Source organism: Scyliorhinus torazame, chromosome 1 (genome assembly GCF_047496885.1).
Source record: "Scyliorhinus torazame isolate Kashiwa2021f chromosome 1, sScyTor2.1, whole genome shotgun sequence".
Classification (NCBI taxonomy): domain Eukaryota; kingdom Metazoa; phylum Chordata; class Chondrichthyes; order Carcharhiniformes; family Scyliorhinidae; genus Scyliorhinus; species Scyliorhinus torazame.
In genome coordinates this window covers 132,295,468-132,310,316 of record NC_092707.1, presented here as the reverse complement: position 1 = coordinate 132,310,316, position 14,849 = coordinate 132,295,468, and the positions used below count along the sequence as shown (strand labels likewise).

General features: G+C 48.7%; 1 protein-coding gene across 11 annotated transcripts in view; it reads right to left on the bottom strand.

The window, feature by feature from the left end:
• LOC140412655 (protein 4.1-like) overlaps positions 1–14,849 on the bottom strand; it is a 351,517-nt gene that overhangs the window by 57,533 nt on the left and 279,135 nt on the right. The window contains exon 19 of one of the 11 annotated variants that reach the window (XM_072500846.1): positions 10,147–10,197. The exons of the other annotated variants lie outside the window; for them this stretch is intronic. Coding sequence (XP_072356947.1) covers positions 10,147–10,197 — 51 coding nt within the window. The remainder of the gene's footprint in view (positions 1–10,146; positions 10,198–14,849) is intronic. 11 annotated transcript variants of the gene reach the window in all.

Below are 14,849 nucleotides of genomic sequence, written 5' to 3'. Positions count from 1 at the left end.
GATACAGAAGTCTGAAACCCCACACATCCAGACTTAGGAGCAACTTCTTCACCACAGCCACTAGACTCCTCAATGACCCTCTCTCGGACTGATCTGTTCCCTGTAAGACACTATTTACGACGCCTTATGCTACTCTTGCTCATGTCGTATTTGCTTTGTTTGGCCCTTGTTCCGTACTGAACCAATTATGTATTTGTCGATGTCATGTGTCCTTTTTCGCACTCACTGTAACTATCTACTATTCTTTTTTGTCTACTGTGCACATACGGTGTATGTTTCCTTGGCCGCAGAAAGATACTTTTCACTGTACTTCCATACACGTGACAATCAATCGGAGGTGGAGGCAGTCAGCTGCTTACCTCGTCCCGTGGCCTTCGATGCCCCTGGTGGGCATTCTCTGCCACCCTGTCCAGTGTGCTGACTTTGAGATGCAGCCTCATCAGAAGGGTGGAACTTGGGGGAGCTGGTGACCACCGTTGCCACTCCATGGGACGGCTTCGGGTTGGCACTCAGCGCCCCCTCCTTCCGCTCGGTGCCCATGGGGCCCTGGGATTCACCTTGGGATGGAGGGGCAATTGGTTCAAGCCCCTGCATCATCTGGCTCTATCAGACCTGGCAGTTCTCCATGATCCGCACCATCGAGCCGATGGCCCTCGGTGATTGGGACAAGCGCCGCAGCACCTCGGTCATTCCCATCTCTGAGAGAGGTACATGTCCTGCAGAACCTCATCAAGGTCAGCCTGGTACTGGGTGACATCCCCCAGCGAGTTGGGCATTATGTCGAGACCCTCAGCCATGGCCATCACTGATTGCACAATGTCTTGGGACACCTTCACTAATGGTGCCGATGTCATGCACCAGGCTCTCGACTGGGGCCGCCACCCTAGCAGTGTTGGCCTCGTGCCATGCATTGCCAGCAACACCTCCTGCGCACATAGCCTCTGCTCGGCGCCATTTTTGCGAGCTGGTTGGGGTTGGCTGAGCAAGAGTGCAGCTTAAGTACTGCTCAACCTTGTTAGTGGGGGGGGGGGGGGGGGGGCGAGCGCAGTCCCGGCGAATCAGTTGGTGAGCCTTCATTTGCGGCGTGAAGCCCTTGAGGCTTCATAAAGTGGCTCAATTAACGTTGAATAGTGTTGCCGGCCTCGCCTTGCTGAGCGCTGGAAAGTTCGCAGCAATTCCCGCTCCCTGGAGAATCGCGCCCTTAATCATTTTTTGGGTGAATTGCACCCTACATCACTGTTTCTTCACTGTTGCTAGGTCAAAATCGTGGAAAGCCCGGAGAGCATTGTGGATATACCTGCAGTACATGGACTGAAATGGTTCAAGAAGGTTCACCAGACTTCCGGGTGCGGCGATGACCAGCTAAGTCGCACGTTTCGGCAGCTCCCGTTGGAACGGACTTTTGGGCTCTTAATAGGAGCCCCAACGGCAATTTAAACGGCCAAAAACACAGTGCGGTAAACCAGAAGGGAATCCCCACCGACACGCATGGATAAGGGAGAGGATAGCGGCCGGATTGCGGAGGATCCTCTGGAGCAGCGGCAAGGAAGGGAAGCTCAAAGCAAGATGGCGTCGGAAGGTGGCCGTTTGTTATGGGGCCCAGGCCAACAAGAGTTCCTGCGGCGCTGTGTGGAAGAGCTGAAGAAGGAGTTGAAGAAGGAGCTGTTGGCCCCGATATTACAGGCGATTGAAGGGCTAAAGGAGGAGCAGAGGACCCAAGAGCTGGAGCTTCGGGTCGTGAAGGCAAAGGCTGCTGAAAATGAAGATGAAATACAGGGCCTGGTGAAGACAGAGACGCACGAGGCACAGCACAAAAGGTGTGTGGAAAGGTTGGAAGTACTGGAGAATAATTCGAGGAGGAAGAATTTAAGAGTCCTGGGTCTTCCCGAAGGCGCAGAAGGGGCGGACGTCGGGACATATGTGAGCACGATGCTTCACTCGCTAATGGGATCGGCGGCCCCGACGGGCCCTTTGGAGGTGGAGGGAGCTTATCGAGTTCTGGCGCGAAGACCGAAGGCTGGAGAAATACCTCGAGCTATAGTGGTGCGGTTTCTCCGCTACAATGACAGAGAATTGGTCCTCAGATGGGCGAAGAAAACTCGGAGCTGTAGATGGGAGAACGCGGTGATCCGCGTATACCAGGATTGGAGTGCGGAGGTGGCGAGGAGGGGGGCAAGCTTTAATCGGGCTAAGGGGGTGCTTCACAAAAAGATCCAGTTTGGAATGTTGCAACCGGCGAGATTGTGGGTCACACACCAAGGGAAGCACCACTACTTTGAGACGACAGAAGAGGCGTGGACATTCATTGTGGACGAGAAGCTGGAATAGTCTGGCGAGAGAAAGAGCTTTTGGGACAAAGTTGTGGGGTGATTATGTGGGGCGAGAAAGGGGGGGGGGGGGGGGAATGATTTTTCAATTTGTTAATGTTGAGATCCTGTAACTTTTCTCTCTTCCCCATGTTGGGGGGGGAGGAGTATGAGGAACTGTGGGCGCCGGCCATTAGGGGCGGGGCCGAGTGGGAAACGCGGGCTTTGTTCCCGTGCTATGGTAATTATGGCGGGAACAGGGACGCATGAAGGAGGGGGCCTCGCACAGTGGGGGCCGAGGACAAGGGGGGAAGCCGAGGTCAGCCAGAGTTTGCTGACTTCTGGGGGCAACATGGGGGGTGCAACTACGCTAGAGGGGGATCTAGCGGAGGGGGGGGGTTAACTGGGTTGCTGCTGCTAAGGAGAAGGGGGAGCTGTTATGGGATGGGGCGGTCGAGGCGGGAGGGCGCCGTCGGGGGGATATACGGGTACGTGGGAACCGGGTGAGGAGCTGGGTTAAAAAAGGGTATGGCTAGTCGATGGGGGGGGGGGGGGGGGTAAAGAGCCCCCCAACCCGGCTGATCACGTGGAACGTGAGAGGGCTGAACGGGCCGATTAAAAGGGCACGTGTACCTAAAGAAATTAAAGGCAAATGTGGTTATGTTGCAGGAGACGCATCTGAAACTGATAGACCAGGTCAGACTACGTAAAGGATGGGTGGGGCAGGTGTTTAATTTGGGTTTAGAGGCGAAGAACAGGGGGGTGGCTATCTTAGTGGGGAAACGGGTACTGTTTGAGGCAAAGACCATAGTGGCGGATAGTGGGGGTAGATATGTGATGGTGAGTGGCAGATTGCAAGGGGAGGCGGTGGTTCTGGTGAACGTATACGTCCCGAACTGGGATGATGCAAATTTTATGAGGCGTATGTTGGGACGTATCCCGGACCTGGAGGCGGGAAAGTTGGTCCTGGGGGGAGACTTCAATACGGTGCTTGATCCAGGGCTGGACCGGTTGAGGTCCAGGACCGGGAGGAGGCCGGCAGCGGCCAGGGTGCTCAAGGACTTCATGGAGCAGATGGGAGGGGTAGACCCCTGGAGATTTAGTAGGCCTAGGAGTAAGGAGTTCTCATTTTTCTCCCATGGTCACAAAGTATACTCACGGATAGACTTTTTTGTCTTGGGAAGGGCACTGATTCCGAAGGTGACCGGGACGGAATATACGGCCATAGCCATTTCGGACCACGCTCCACATTGGGTAGACCTGGAGGTAGGAGAGGAAAAAGAACAGCACCCACTCTGGAGAATGGATATGGGCTTATTGGCGGATGATGGGGTATGTTTAAGGGTGAGGGGGTGCATCGAAAGGTACTTGGAGCTTAATGACAATGGAGAGGTTCAGGTGGGAGTGGTCTGGGAGGCGTTGAAGGCGGTGGTTAGAGGGGAACTGATATCCATAAGGGCACATAAAGGGAAGCAAGAGGGTAAAGAAAGGGAGCGATTGTTGAAAGAACTTTTGAGGGTGGACAGGCAATATGCGGAGGCACCGGAGGAGGGACTGTACAGGGAAAGACAAAGGCTACATGTGGAATTTGACCTGCTGACCACGGGTAAGACAGAGGCACAGTGGAGGAGGGCACAGGGTGTACAGTATGAGAATGGAGAGAAGGCGAGTCGGCTACTGGCCCACCAATTGAGGAAGAGGGGAGCAGCGAGGGAGATAGGTGGGGTGAGAGATGAGGAGGGAGAGATGGAACGGGGAGCGGAGAGAGTGAACGGGATGTTCAAGGCATTTTATGAGAGGTTATATAAGGCTCAGCCCCCGGAAGGGAAGGAGGGAATGATGTGTTTCTTGGATCAGCTGGAGTTCCCTAAGGTGGAGGAGCAGGAGAGGGCGGGACTGGGAGCACAGATTGAGATGGAGGAGGTGGTAAAAGGGATTGGGAGCATGCAGGCGGGGAAGGCCCCGGGACCGGACGGATTCCCGGTGGAATTTTATAGGAAATATATGGACCTACTGGCCCCGCTTTTGACGAGAACCTTTAATGAGGCCAGGGAAAGGGGGCAGCTGCCCCCGACTATGTCGGAGGCAACGATATCGCTCCTTTTGAAGAAGGAAAAAGACCCGCTGCAGTGTGGGTCCTACAGGCCCATTTCCCTTTTAAATGTAGATGCTAAGCTCCTGGTCAAGGGAATGGCGACGAGGATAGAGGACTGTGTCCTGGGGGTGGTCCACGAGGATCAAACTGGGTTCGTTAAGGGGAGACAGCTGAACACGAACATACGGAGGTTGCTAGGGGTAATGATGATGCCCCCACCAGAGGGGGAGGCGGAGATAGTGGTGGCGATGGACGCCAAGAAAACATTCGACAGAGTGGAGTGGGATTATCTGTGGGAGGTGCTGAGGAGATTTGGTTTTGGAGAAGGGTTTATTGGATGGGTACAGCTGCTGTATAGGGCCCCAGTGGTGAGCGTGGTCACGAACAGACAGAGGTCTGGCTACTTCCGTCTTCATAGAGGGACGAGGCAGGGGTGTCCCCTGTCTCCGTTACTGTTTGCCTTGGCGATTGATCCCCTGGCCATAGCACTGAGGGGCTCCAGGAAGTGGAGGGGAGTACTCAGGGGAGGAGAAGAACACCGGGTATCTTTGTATGCAGATGATTTATTGCTGTATGTTGCGGACCCAGTGGAGGGGATGCCTGAGATAATGCAGACACTCGGAGTTTGGGGAATTTTCGGGGTACAAATTGAATATGGGTAAGAGTGAGTTGTTTGTGGTGCATCCGGAGGAGCAGAGCAGGGGAATAGATGACTTACCGCTGAGGAAGGTAACAAGAGATTTCCGGTACTTAGGGATTCAGATAGCCAGGAGTTGGGGAACCTTACATAGGCTTAATTTAACAAGATTGGTGGAACAGATGGAGGAGGATTTCAAGAGATGGGACATGGTGCCCCTGTCACTGGTGGGTAGGGTGCAGGCGGTCAAAATGGTAGTCCTCCCGAGATTCCTTTTTGTGTTTCAGTGCCTTCCGGTGATGGTCACGAAGGCTTTTTTCAAGAAAATTGAGAAAAGTGTCATGAGTTTTGAGTGGGCCGGGAAGACCCCGAGAGTGAGGAGGGGGTTCTTGCAGCGTAGCAGGGATAGGGGGGTGCTGGCACTACCGAGTCTAAGTGAATACTACTGGGCCGCCAATATCTCAATGGTGTGTAAGTGGATGGGAGAAGGGGAGGGAGCGGCGTGGAAAAGATTGGAGATGGCGTCCTGCAAAGGAACCAGCCTACAAGCAATGGTGACGGCGCCGTTGCCATTCTCCCCGAAGAAATACACCACAAGTCCAGTGGTGGTGGCAACACTAAACATTTGGGGGCAGTGGAGACGACATAGGGGAAGGACGGGAGCCTCGGTGCGGTCCCCGATAAGAAATAACCATAGGTTTGTCCCGGGGAGAATGGATAGGGGATTTGGAGCATGGCAGAGAGCTGGGGTTGTGCAACTGAGAGATCTGTTCGTAGACGGGACGTTTGCGAGTCTGGGAGCGCTGACGGAAAAATATGGGTTGCCCCAAGGGAATGAATTTCGATACATGCAACTGAGGGCTTTTGCGAGGCAGCAGGTGAGGGAATTCCCGCAGCTCCCGATGCAGGAGATTCAAGATAGAGTGATCTCAGGGACATGGGTGGGGGATGGTAGGGTGTTGGATATATACAGGGAAATGAGGGACGAGGGGGAGATCATGGTGGATGAGCTGAAGGGGAAATGGGAAGAAGAGCTGGGGGAAGCGATTGAGGAGGGGCTGTGGGCTGATGCCCTACATAGGGTAAACACGTCGTCCTCGTGCGCCAGGCTAAGCCTGATACAATTCAAGGTTTTACACAGGGCGCATATGACCGGAGCAAGTCTCAGCAAATTTTTCGGGGTAGAGGATAGGTATGGGAGATGCTCGAGAAGCCCAGCAAACCACACCCACATGTTTTGGTCATGTCCGGCACTGCAGGGGTTCTGGGTGGGGGTGGCAAAGGTGCTTTCGAAGGTGGTGGGGGTCCGGGTCGAGCCAGGCTGGGGGTTGGCTATATTCGGGGTTGCAGAAGAGCCGGGAATGCAGGAGGCGAAAGAGGCTGATGTCTTGGCCTTTGTGTCCCTAGTAGCCCGGCGAAGGATATTGCTTATGTGGAAGGAAGCCAAACCCCTGGGCGTGGAGACCTGGATAAATGACATGGCAGGGTTTATAAAACTAGAACGGATAAAGTTTGCACTAAGGGGTTCGGCTCAAGGGTTCACCAGGAGGTGGCAACCGTTCATTGACTACCTCGCAGAGCGATAAAGGAAATGGGAAGGTAACAGCAGCAACCCAGGGGGGAGGGGGGAGGGGGGGGGGGGGGGAGGGGGGGGAGGGGCAGGGCTCGGGTGGGTCCTCAGGTGTGTTTTTGTATAGATATTTGTACTAGGTTATGTATAATGGATTGTTTGATTTTATTTTTGGAGAGTTATTATTTTTGTTATGGCAGTTGCCATTTAGTTTATATATTATTTATTTATTTGTTAAAACGGCCACTGTTATTTATATTGTTTTATTGTTGTAAAAAGGAAAACCTTTGTATTGTTTTGTTTGGCCGAAAAATTTGAATAAAATATATTTTTTTTAAAAAAGGTTCACCACCTTCCCAAGGCAGTTAGGGATGGGAAATAAATGCTGGCATAGTCAGCGACACCCTCGGCATTTGAACATATAAATTAAAAAAACTTAAAAAAAAAAAAGAGGTTTAGGGAGGGAATTCTGCAATTTAGGAGCTAGACAGCCGAAAACACAACTGTGAATTACACATTTTTTAAAGAGTGGATGTGCAATAGTCCAGAATTAGAAGGATGCAGAGATCTGGGAGGACTGCCAGGATGGATGAGGTTACTGAGGTAGGGCAAGGTGAGATCATGGAGAGATTTGAAAACAAGGATGAAAATTTTAAGACCGTGATATTGCTGGACTGGGAGTCAATGCAGGTCAGAAAACACAGAGGTGAAAAGTGAATGGGACTTGGTGCAAGTTAGTATATGGGTACGAGAGAGTTTTGTATTAGCTCAAGCTAATTGTGGTTGGCCTGGTGAGTGTTGGAATACTTAACTCAAGAGGTAGCAAAAACAAGGAAGAGGGTTTTTGCAGTGGATAAACTGAGGCAGGGATAGAGCCATGCAATATTACAGAGGTGGAAGTAGGCTACCATGGTGAATATATGGATATGTGATCAAGCTCATCTATACTATGGCTGCTAACAGTCTGGTTCAGCCTCAGGCAGTTGTCAGGGAGAGGGATGAAGCTGGTGGCTAGGGAACAGTGCTCATCATGGGGAAAGATGATAATGGCTTCAGTCATTTTGATATTTAGTTGTCAAGAGGAAATTTCTGCTCATCTAGTACTGGATGTTGGACAAGCATACTGACAACTTAGAAACAGTGAAAGGGTGGAGATAAGGTAGAACTGGGTTTCATTAACGTGTATGTGGAAACATGGTCTGCCACCCTCCAACCACCCCCCACCTCCTCAAGCAACTAAGTCTAACCCGCTATCCTTGACCCACCCCTGAAATAACTATTGTCCAACCCAGCCCTCCCGAACACAACCATGTCCAACCGCCCACACCAAACACAGTCATCATCCTACCCGTCATCTCATGTGCAACCAACATCCAGCCTGCTGTCTCACACAAAATCACGGTGCAAATTCACACCAAGCTTTGATACCATTCCTCTTGCGGCCATGTCTAAATCATGTGCACAAACAGAAAAGGAAAGGGCAATGAAATCCTGCAGAATACTACTATCTGTATCTGTCAATCCAAAAAACATTCTACTCTTAGCCCTCTACATGTACATGCATAATTGTTTTGCACCTACAGACAGACATACGATTAAAAGGATCCGTGTTTTATCAGCTTGCTTCTGAAGCAAAATCACATTTTCTTGCATCTGACCATAAAAGTACAATTAATTCATAAATAAAATTAAATTCTGTTGTCATGTCTCCATCTTCAAAAAATAAAAAAAAGCACCTGAAATAAATACAATATTCTTGACTCAATGCGCATATTTATGTCTCCCCATAATTAAAATGAAAACATCCTGCAAAAAGTTTTTAAAATATCTTTTTCACTTGAACATGACTTGCCATCTAACTTTTCTACATGGAAGCTATAGTATCATCTTGAAATATTGATGTGCTATAATACTGATATAGCAATATATCAATAATAATTTCAACACTAACATTCCAAAGCAGTATTATAAAGGGTCCATTCTGTATATGATCAAATGGAGACAGAGCAACAAACCTAGATATGGTTGTCAGAATACTTGGTTGTTCACCTGCCCTTCTTAATCAGCTAAAGCTAAACAAAATGCCTTTTTGCTGCAAATGCTAAATAGATCAGACTCGGCCATCACTGATGTTTAAAATACAACTGTTTACAGTAGTGTAACATTTTAAAATGTATAGTATATAAAATTAAAGTATCCATTTAAAAACCAGGAATGAAGAAATACATACACCGTACGTATACTGAAAGTTGTTTGTGGCATCAGTATTCCTTAAATACTATAAATTTGACAGAAATTCAAAGAGTGCAATCACTATCTTTTAAATCCTTTTGGAGACAGCAATTAGATAAATGCCCTTTAAACCAAGAGGTTTACAATATGAGAAATATGAAGCAGTTTTGGCAAAAGTTAGAAATGTCATTAATACTGCACTGAATCAAAATACAAATGGCACAGCGTGCCACAGCACAAATACAGGTAGAATTATTTACAAATGAAGAGGAAAACTAGTCCAAGAATTATATTGTACTCAACGTAATAGAATTAAATAAATAACATACAGAGAGCACACAATTTTGTGAGTAACAAGTGGAAAATATAAATTAGACAGGGGATTTCATTTAAAAAAAAGAGGGTTTCATCAGTACAATGTAGAATTTAAAAAATACAGCTCAAAAAAAAGGACAAGGCCTGACAAGTTTAGATTACAGCTTAAATGAAAGTCCGCTTGCTCTCATACAAAGATAAGCCACCAAACTGTCAAAACAAACACTATAAAGAATGACATTACAAAAGGAATGCGAGGGCGCTGAAGTGCAATAGAATAGAGGTGACAAGGTTTAGATTTAGGTTTGTCATCAAGAATCTGAATGGAAACCTTTTGGGAGTTTTCTTCTTTGCTTTCTTGTGCAAGCGCAGTCCCTGTTGTTTCCTGTTTTCCTTTGATCTTATCTTCTTCCTGTACTAACAGAGGCATGTTCTTTGTCTGCTTTCATGACAGAAGACCAAGAGAAAAAGAGATGAACAAATGCAAGATGGAAAACTAAGTTTGAAATAATAGTGGTGTGCAAAATCAAAAGGGAACAATGTGGCAGAGGAAGGAATACAAAAAAAATCAAAAAAATGTAGTGAAAATCTGGGCTTGAGGGATTTTTCTATGTGGATTTTTAACTTTGAACTTCAAAAGTTAAAAAGGGAATGACAGCAAGAGTGATGTGTATTTTCAGGAACAAGGAGGAAAGGAAGAAAGAATAAAATGTAAAAATATTGTGACAGAACAGGGTTCACTTGCACTTTGGTAGCTTTTTTTTGAAAATATATGGCCATTTCTTCATGCAACCTTTAACCAGCCATGCACTGTTTAGTAGGCATTCTTAAAGCTGCAGCAGTGGAAGTCTTCACTGTTAGTTTTGGGAACTGTGAGAGTAGAAAAACTAATGTCTGTTGTCTAGCAACTAAAATATAATTTAGCATTGATGAGATCTGCTTGAGCAAATAAAATATTAGCAATCACACAGCACAATTTTAACAACTTTACCTCTGGCCCACCAAGCTTCTTTTCAGGGCGTAAGCCTGAAATCACCATGGCCTGTACATACATAAAGTTAGCAATTTTAGATACTTCAAATACATATTTATTATATGCACTCTTATTTTAATGACAACACATAGGCGGATTTACTTATCAAGAATATAGAATTCCTAATTCATTAAAGCATCTCTAAAAAAATCATGTGGACAATGAGCTGAAGTCACAAGTACAGGGTAATTTACCTTTTAGGTTCCTTACAAATTTATACTATCATGTGACTTCTACTCCACAGCTTACAGCTAGTGGAACGTATCAGCTGTTCATAGAAGTCTTGTTTTACTTTTCAAATAGATTTAATTCAAAGAAAACGACAAGAACTTCTACTAAATAAGAAAAGTGATGTTTTCTTATTTCAAATTTTTATCTTGTGTTGTAAATCAGTGTCTTTCACTAATTCAAAGTCTTAAAAGAAATATCTGAAAGTTGGTATTTACAACATATTACTCGCAGAATGACAGCATCCCCTAAACAAGGTGAATATTGTTCAACTCATTTAGTCTCCTGCACGTCACGTGGATAATGGCTGCAAAGCAATACAATTGGCTAAGCACATCCTGTGTGAATAGGTACATAGAAATTAGTGTTAAAACTGCTGGCCCTAGTTCCAGCCTTAGTACTAGCTTACTTGACCTGTGATAAACTTTAATCTGGATGAAAAATGGTATACATCAACAATGTATGCAGCATTTTTCTAAGTGTATCTGATAAAATCTTAACGGATCACAAAGTTAATCAATGTTCTATTTTTATTAAGTTGCTATTTTTACTGGTGTTTCAGGGAATTGTGTTCAAGTTAAATTCCATTCTTATGACGTGCAATTCTGAGTTTTTACCAGTGCATTGCAGATCACATTCAGCCAGTCTTCATGAAAACTGCAAATCAGTGCCGTTAGTTGCAGTTCAAATAGTCAAATAGTTTCAATCCTAACTAACATTTGCATTTATAACAGGGTCATTTCTTTGTCCACCTGTAAGTCTGTGTGTGTGTTGGCTGCTGCTCTAGCCAGGCCTCCTTTCCTGCTTTGTCAAATATCAGGTGGCCCACTCTCTTTCGATGGCCGCTGTTCCTGCCATCGTACTTCTCACTTCCCCATCTCAATGTTTAACTGCCTTCTGCTACCCCTCTGCTGGACAGCTGCACTAATTCACATTGCTCCACTTTAGGCACTTAGTCAGTCCTATCAAAGTAGTAAAGCACAACGTTTCACCTTCTATCTACCTTACCACCTGGGGAAAAAAAACTCTACAAGTTCCTACCCATTGCTCTTTTCATTCCTATTAGTCACCTGCTAGCCATCTATTTTTTGCACTTCAATATATCCTCTTCTTTGTAAATAACTCCCTCATGCACAATTATAACCTGCTTAAGTATTTCAATATCCTGGCTGGTGGCCCTTCCTTGCTCAATGAAGCAGATCATCTTGGCTACACAATCATTGCCTATACTATCAAGGTTCTCTTGTCCAGGTCTTAGCTCAGCCTTCTTCCCCAAGAATTTTCATATAATCCTTTGAGTATTATATCTCTGGCACCTCGATTTCACTGTATTTTCTTTTTTAAAAATATGTTTATTCAGAATTTTTCAACAAAAATTTTCAACCATTCAAACCCCTCCCTCCCCCCCCCGTAACAGAAAAAGAAAAGAAAAGTAACAGAACAGGACATAAACATATCAATCCAACATAATACAGAACTTGTACAATGGGTTCCTCCCGCACATATTGACTTCCCCATATGTTTATGTTTTTCCTTTTACAAGTGCCCCGAGGAAAACCCCCTTCCCCGCCCACCCATATACCCCCCCCCCGAAGGAGACACCCTCCCCCCTCCCCTCCAACCCCCCCTCCCTGGGTTGCTGCTGCTGCTGACCGACCTCCATCTAACGCTCCGCGAGATAGTCTAGGAACGGTTGCCACCGCCTGAAGAACCCCTGCGCAGACCCTCTCAAGGCAAACTGCATCCTCTCCAGCTTGATGAACCCTGCCATGTCATTTATCCAGGCTTCCACACGGTGGGGCTTCGCGTCTTTCCACAATAGCAAGATCCTCCGCCGGGCTACCAGGGACGCAAAGGCCAGGATACCGGCCTCTTTCGCCTCCTGCACTCCCGGCTCGTCCGTCACCCCAAATAGTGCTAGCTCCCAACTTGGCTTGACCTGGACTTTCACCACCTTAGACATAGTCCTCACAACACCCCTCCAGAACCCATCCAGTGCCGGGCATGACCAGAACATATGGGCGTGATTCCTGATATATCGCCGACACCTTGCCCTCTCCGACCCATACTCCCGAAATCACACTGTCCTGAATCCCGTGTGCTGGGAGCAACAGGAATTCCCTCACCTGTCGCCTCACAAACGCCCTCACTTGCATGTACCTGAAAGCGTTTCCTGGGGGTAGCCCAAACTTCTCCTCCAGGCTCGCAAACGTCCCATTGATGAACAGGTCCCCCATTCTTCTAATCCCTGCCCGATACCAGCTCTGAAACCCCCCGTCCCTCCTTCCTGGGACAAATCGATGGTTACCTCTGATCGGGGACCACACCGAGGCTCCCATCGCACCCTTGAGTCGGCTCCACTGCCCCCAGATCTTTAGCGTTGCCGCCACCACCGGACTCGTGGTATACCTTGTCGGCGAGAGCGGTAGCGGTGCCGTCACCAGCCCCCCCAGGCTCGTTCCTTTGCAGGACGCCATCTCCAACCTCTTCCATGCCGCCCCCTCTCCCTCCATCACCACGTTGACTGCCCAATAGTAGCCACCCAGATTCGGCAACGCCAGCCCTGCTCTGTCCCTACTACGCTCCAGAAACCCCCTCCTTACCCTCAGGGTCTTGTTTGCCCAGACAAAACCCATGATGCTCCTGCCTACCCTCTTAAAAAAAAAAAAAGGCCTTGGTGATCATAATAGGAAGGCACTGGAACACAAGAAGAAACCTCGGGAGGACCATCATTTTAATCGACTGTACCCTGCCCGCTAGCGAGAGTGGCAACATATCCCATCATTTGAAGTCCTCCTCCATCTGCTCCACCAGCCGTGTCAAATTAAGTTCATGCAGGGCCCTCCAACTCCTAGCTACTTGGATCCCCAAGTACCGAAAGCTCCTTTCCGCCCTCCTCAACGGTAGGTCGTCTATCTCTCTTCCCTGGTCCTCTGGATGCACCACGAAGAGCTCATTTTTCCCTACATTGAGCTTATAGCCCGAGAAATCCCCAAACTCCCTGAGGATCTGCATAACCTCCACCATCCCCTCCACTGGATCCGCCACATACAGCAACAGGTCGTCTGCATACAGCGACACTCGATGCTCCTCTCCCCCTCGGACCATCCCCCTCCATTTCCTGGACTCCCTTAATGCCATGGCCAAAGGTTCAATTGCTAATGCAAACAACAGGGGGGACAGGGGGCACCCCTGCCTCGTCCCTCAATACAGCCGAAAATACTCCGACCTCCGCCGATTCGTAACCACACTCGCCATCGGGGCTCTATGTAGGAGCTTAACCCAACTGATAAACCCCTCCCCAAACCCAAACCTCCGCAACACTTCCTAGAGATACTCCCACTTTACTCGGTCAAAGGCCTTCTCCGCGTCCATAGCTGCCACTATCTCCGCCTCTCCCTCCACCGATGGCATCATAATCACATTTAGGAGCTTCCGCACATTGTTGTTTAGCTGCCTGCCCTTTACAAATCCCGTCTGGTCCTCGTGAATCACCCCGGGACACAGTCCTCAATCCTCGTAGCCAGCACTTTTGCCAGCAACTTAGCATCCACATTAAGGAGCGAAATCGGCTGATACGACCCACATTGCAGTGGGTCCTTATCCCGCTTCAGAATCAAAGAGATCATCGCCCCGGACATTGTCAGGGGCAGGGTCCCCCCTCCCTTGCCTCATTGAAAGTCCTCACCAGCAATGGGGCTAACAGGTCCGCGTACTTCCTGTAAAACTCAACCGGGAACCCATCTGGTCCCGGCGCCTTCCCCGCCTGCATGCTCCCCAGTCCTTTAATCAGCTCCTCCAACCCAATTGCGCCCCCAAACCAGCCACCTCCTGCTCCTCCACCCTCGGGAACCTCAGCTGGTCCAGAAATCGTCGCATCCCCTCTTCCCCCGCTGGGGGCTGAGATCTGTACTTTCACCGCACTCCGCACCGTAGTTCCCCTGCCATCCTTGATTCCACCTATCTCCCTCGCTGCCATCCTCTTACGGAGCTGATGTGCCAGCATCCGGCTCGCCTTCTCCCCATACTCATACGTCGCCACCTGTGCTTTCCTCCACTGTGCCTCTGCCTTCAACAGGTCGAATTCCATCTGGAGACTTCGCCTCTCCCTGAGTAGTCCCTCTTCAGGGGCCTCTGCATATCTCCTGTCCACCCGTAAAATGTCCCCCACTAACCTCTCCCTTTCCCTGCCCTCTCTCTTCTCCCCGTGAGCCCTGATGGAGATCAACTCTACCGACCACCGCCTTCAGCGCCTCCCATACTACCCCCACCTGCACCTCCCCGTTGTCGTTGGCCTCCAAATACCTTTCAATGCACCCCCGTACCCTCCCGCACACTTCCTCATCCGCCAGTAATCCCACATCCAAACGCCACAGCGGGCATTGGCCCCTCTCCTCTCCCAACTCCTGTTCCACCCAGTGCGGGGCGTGATC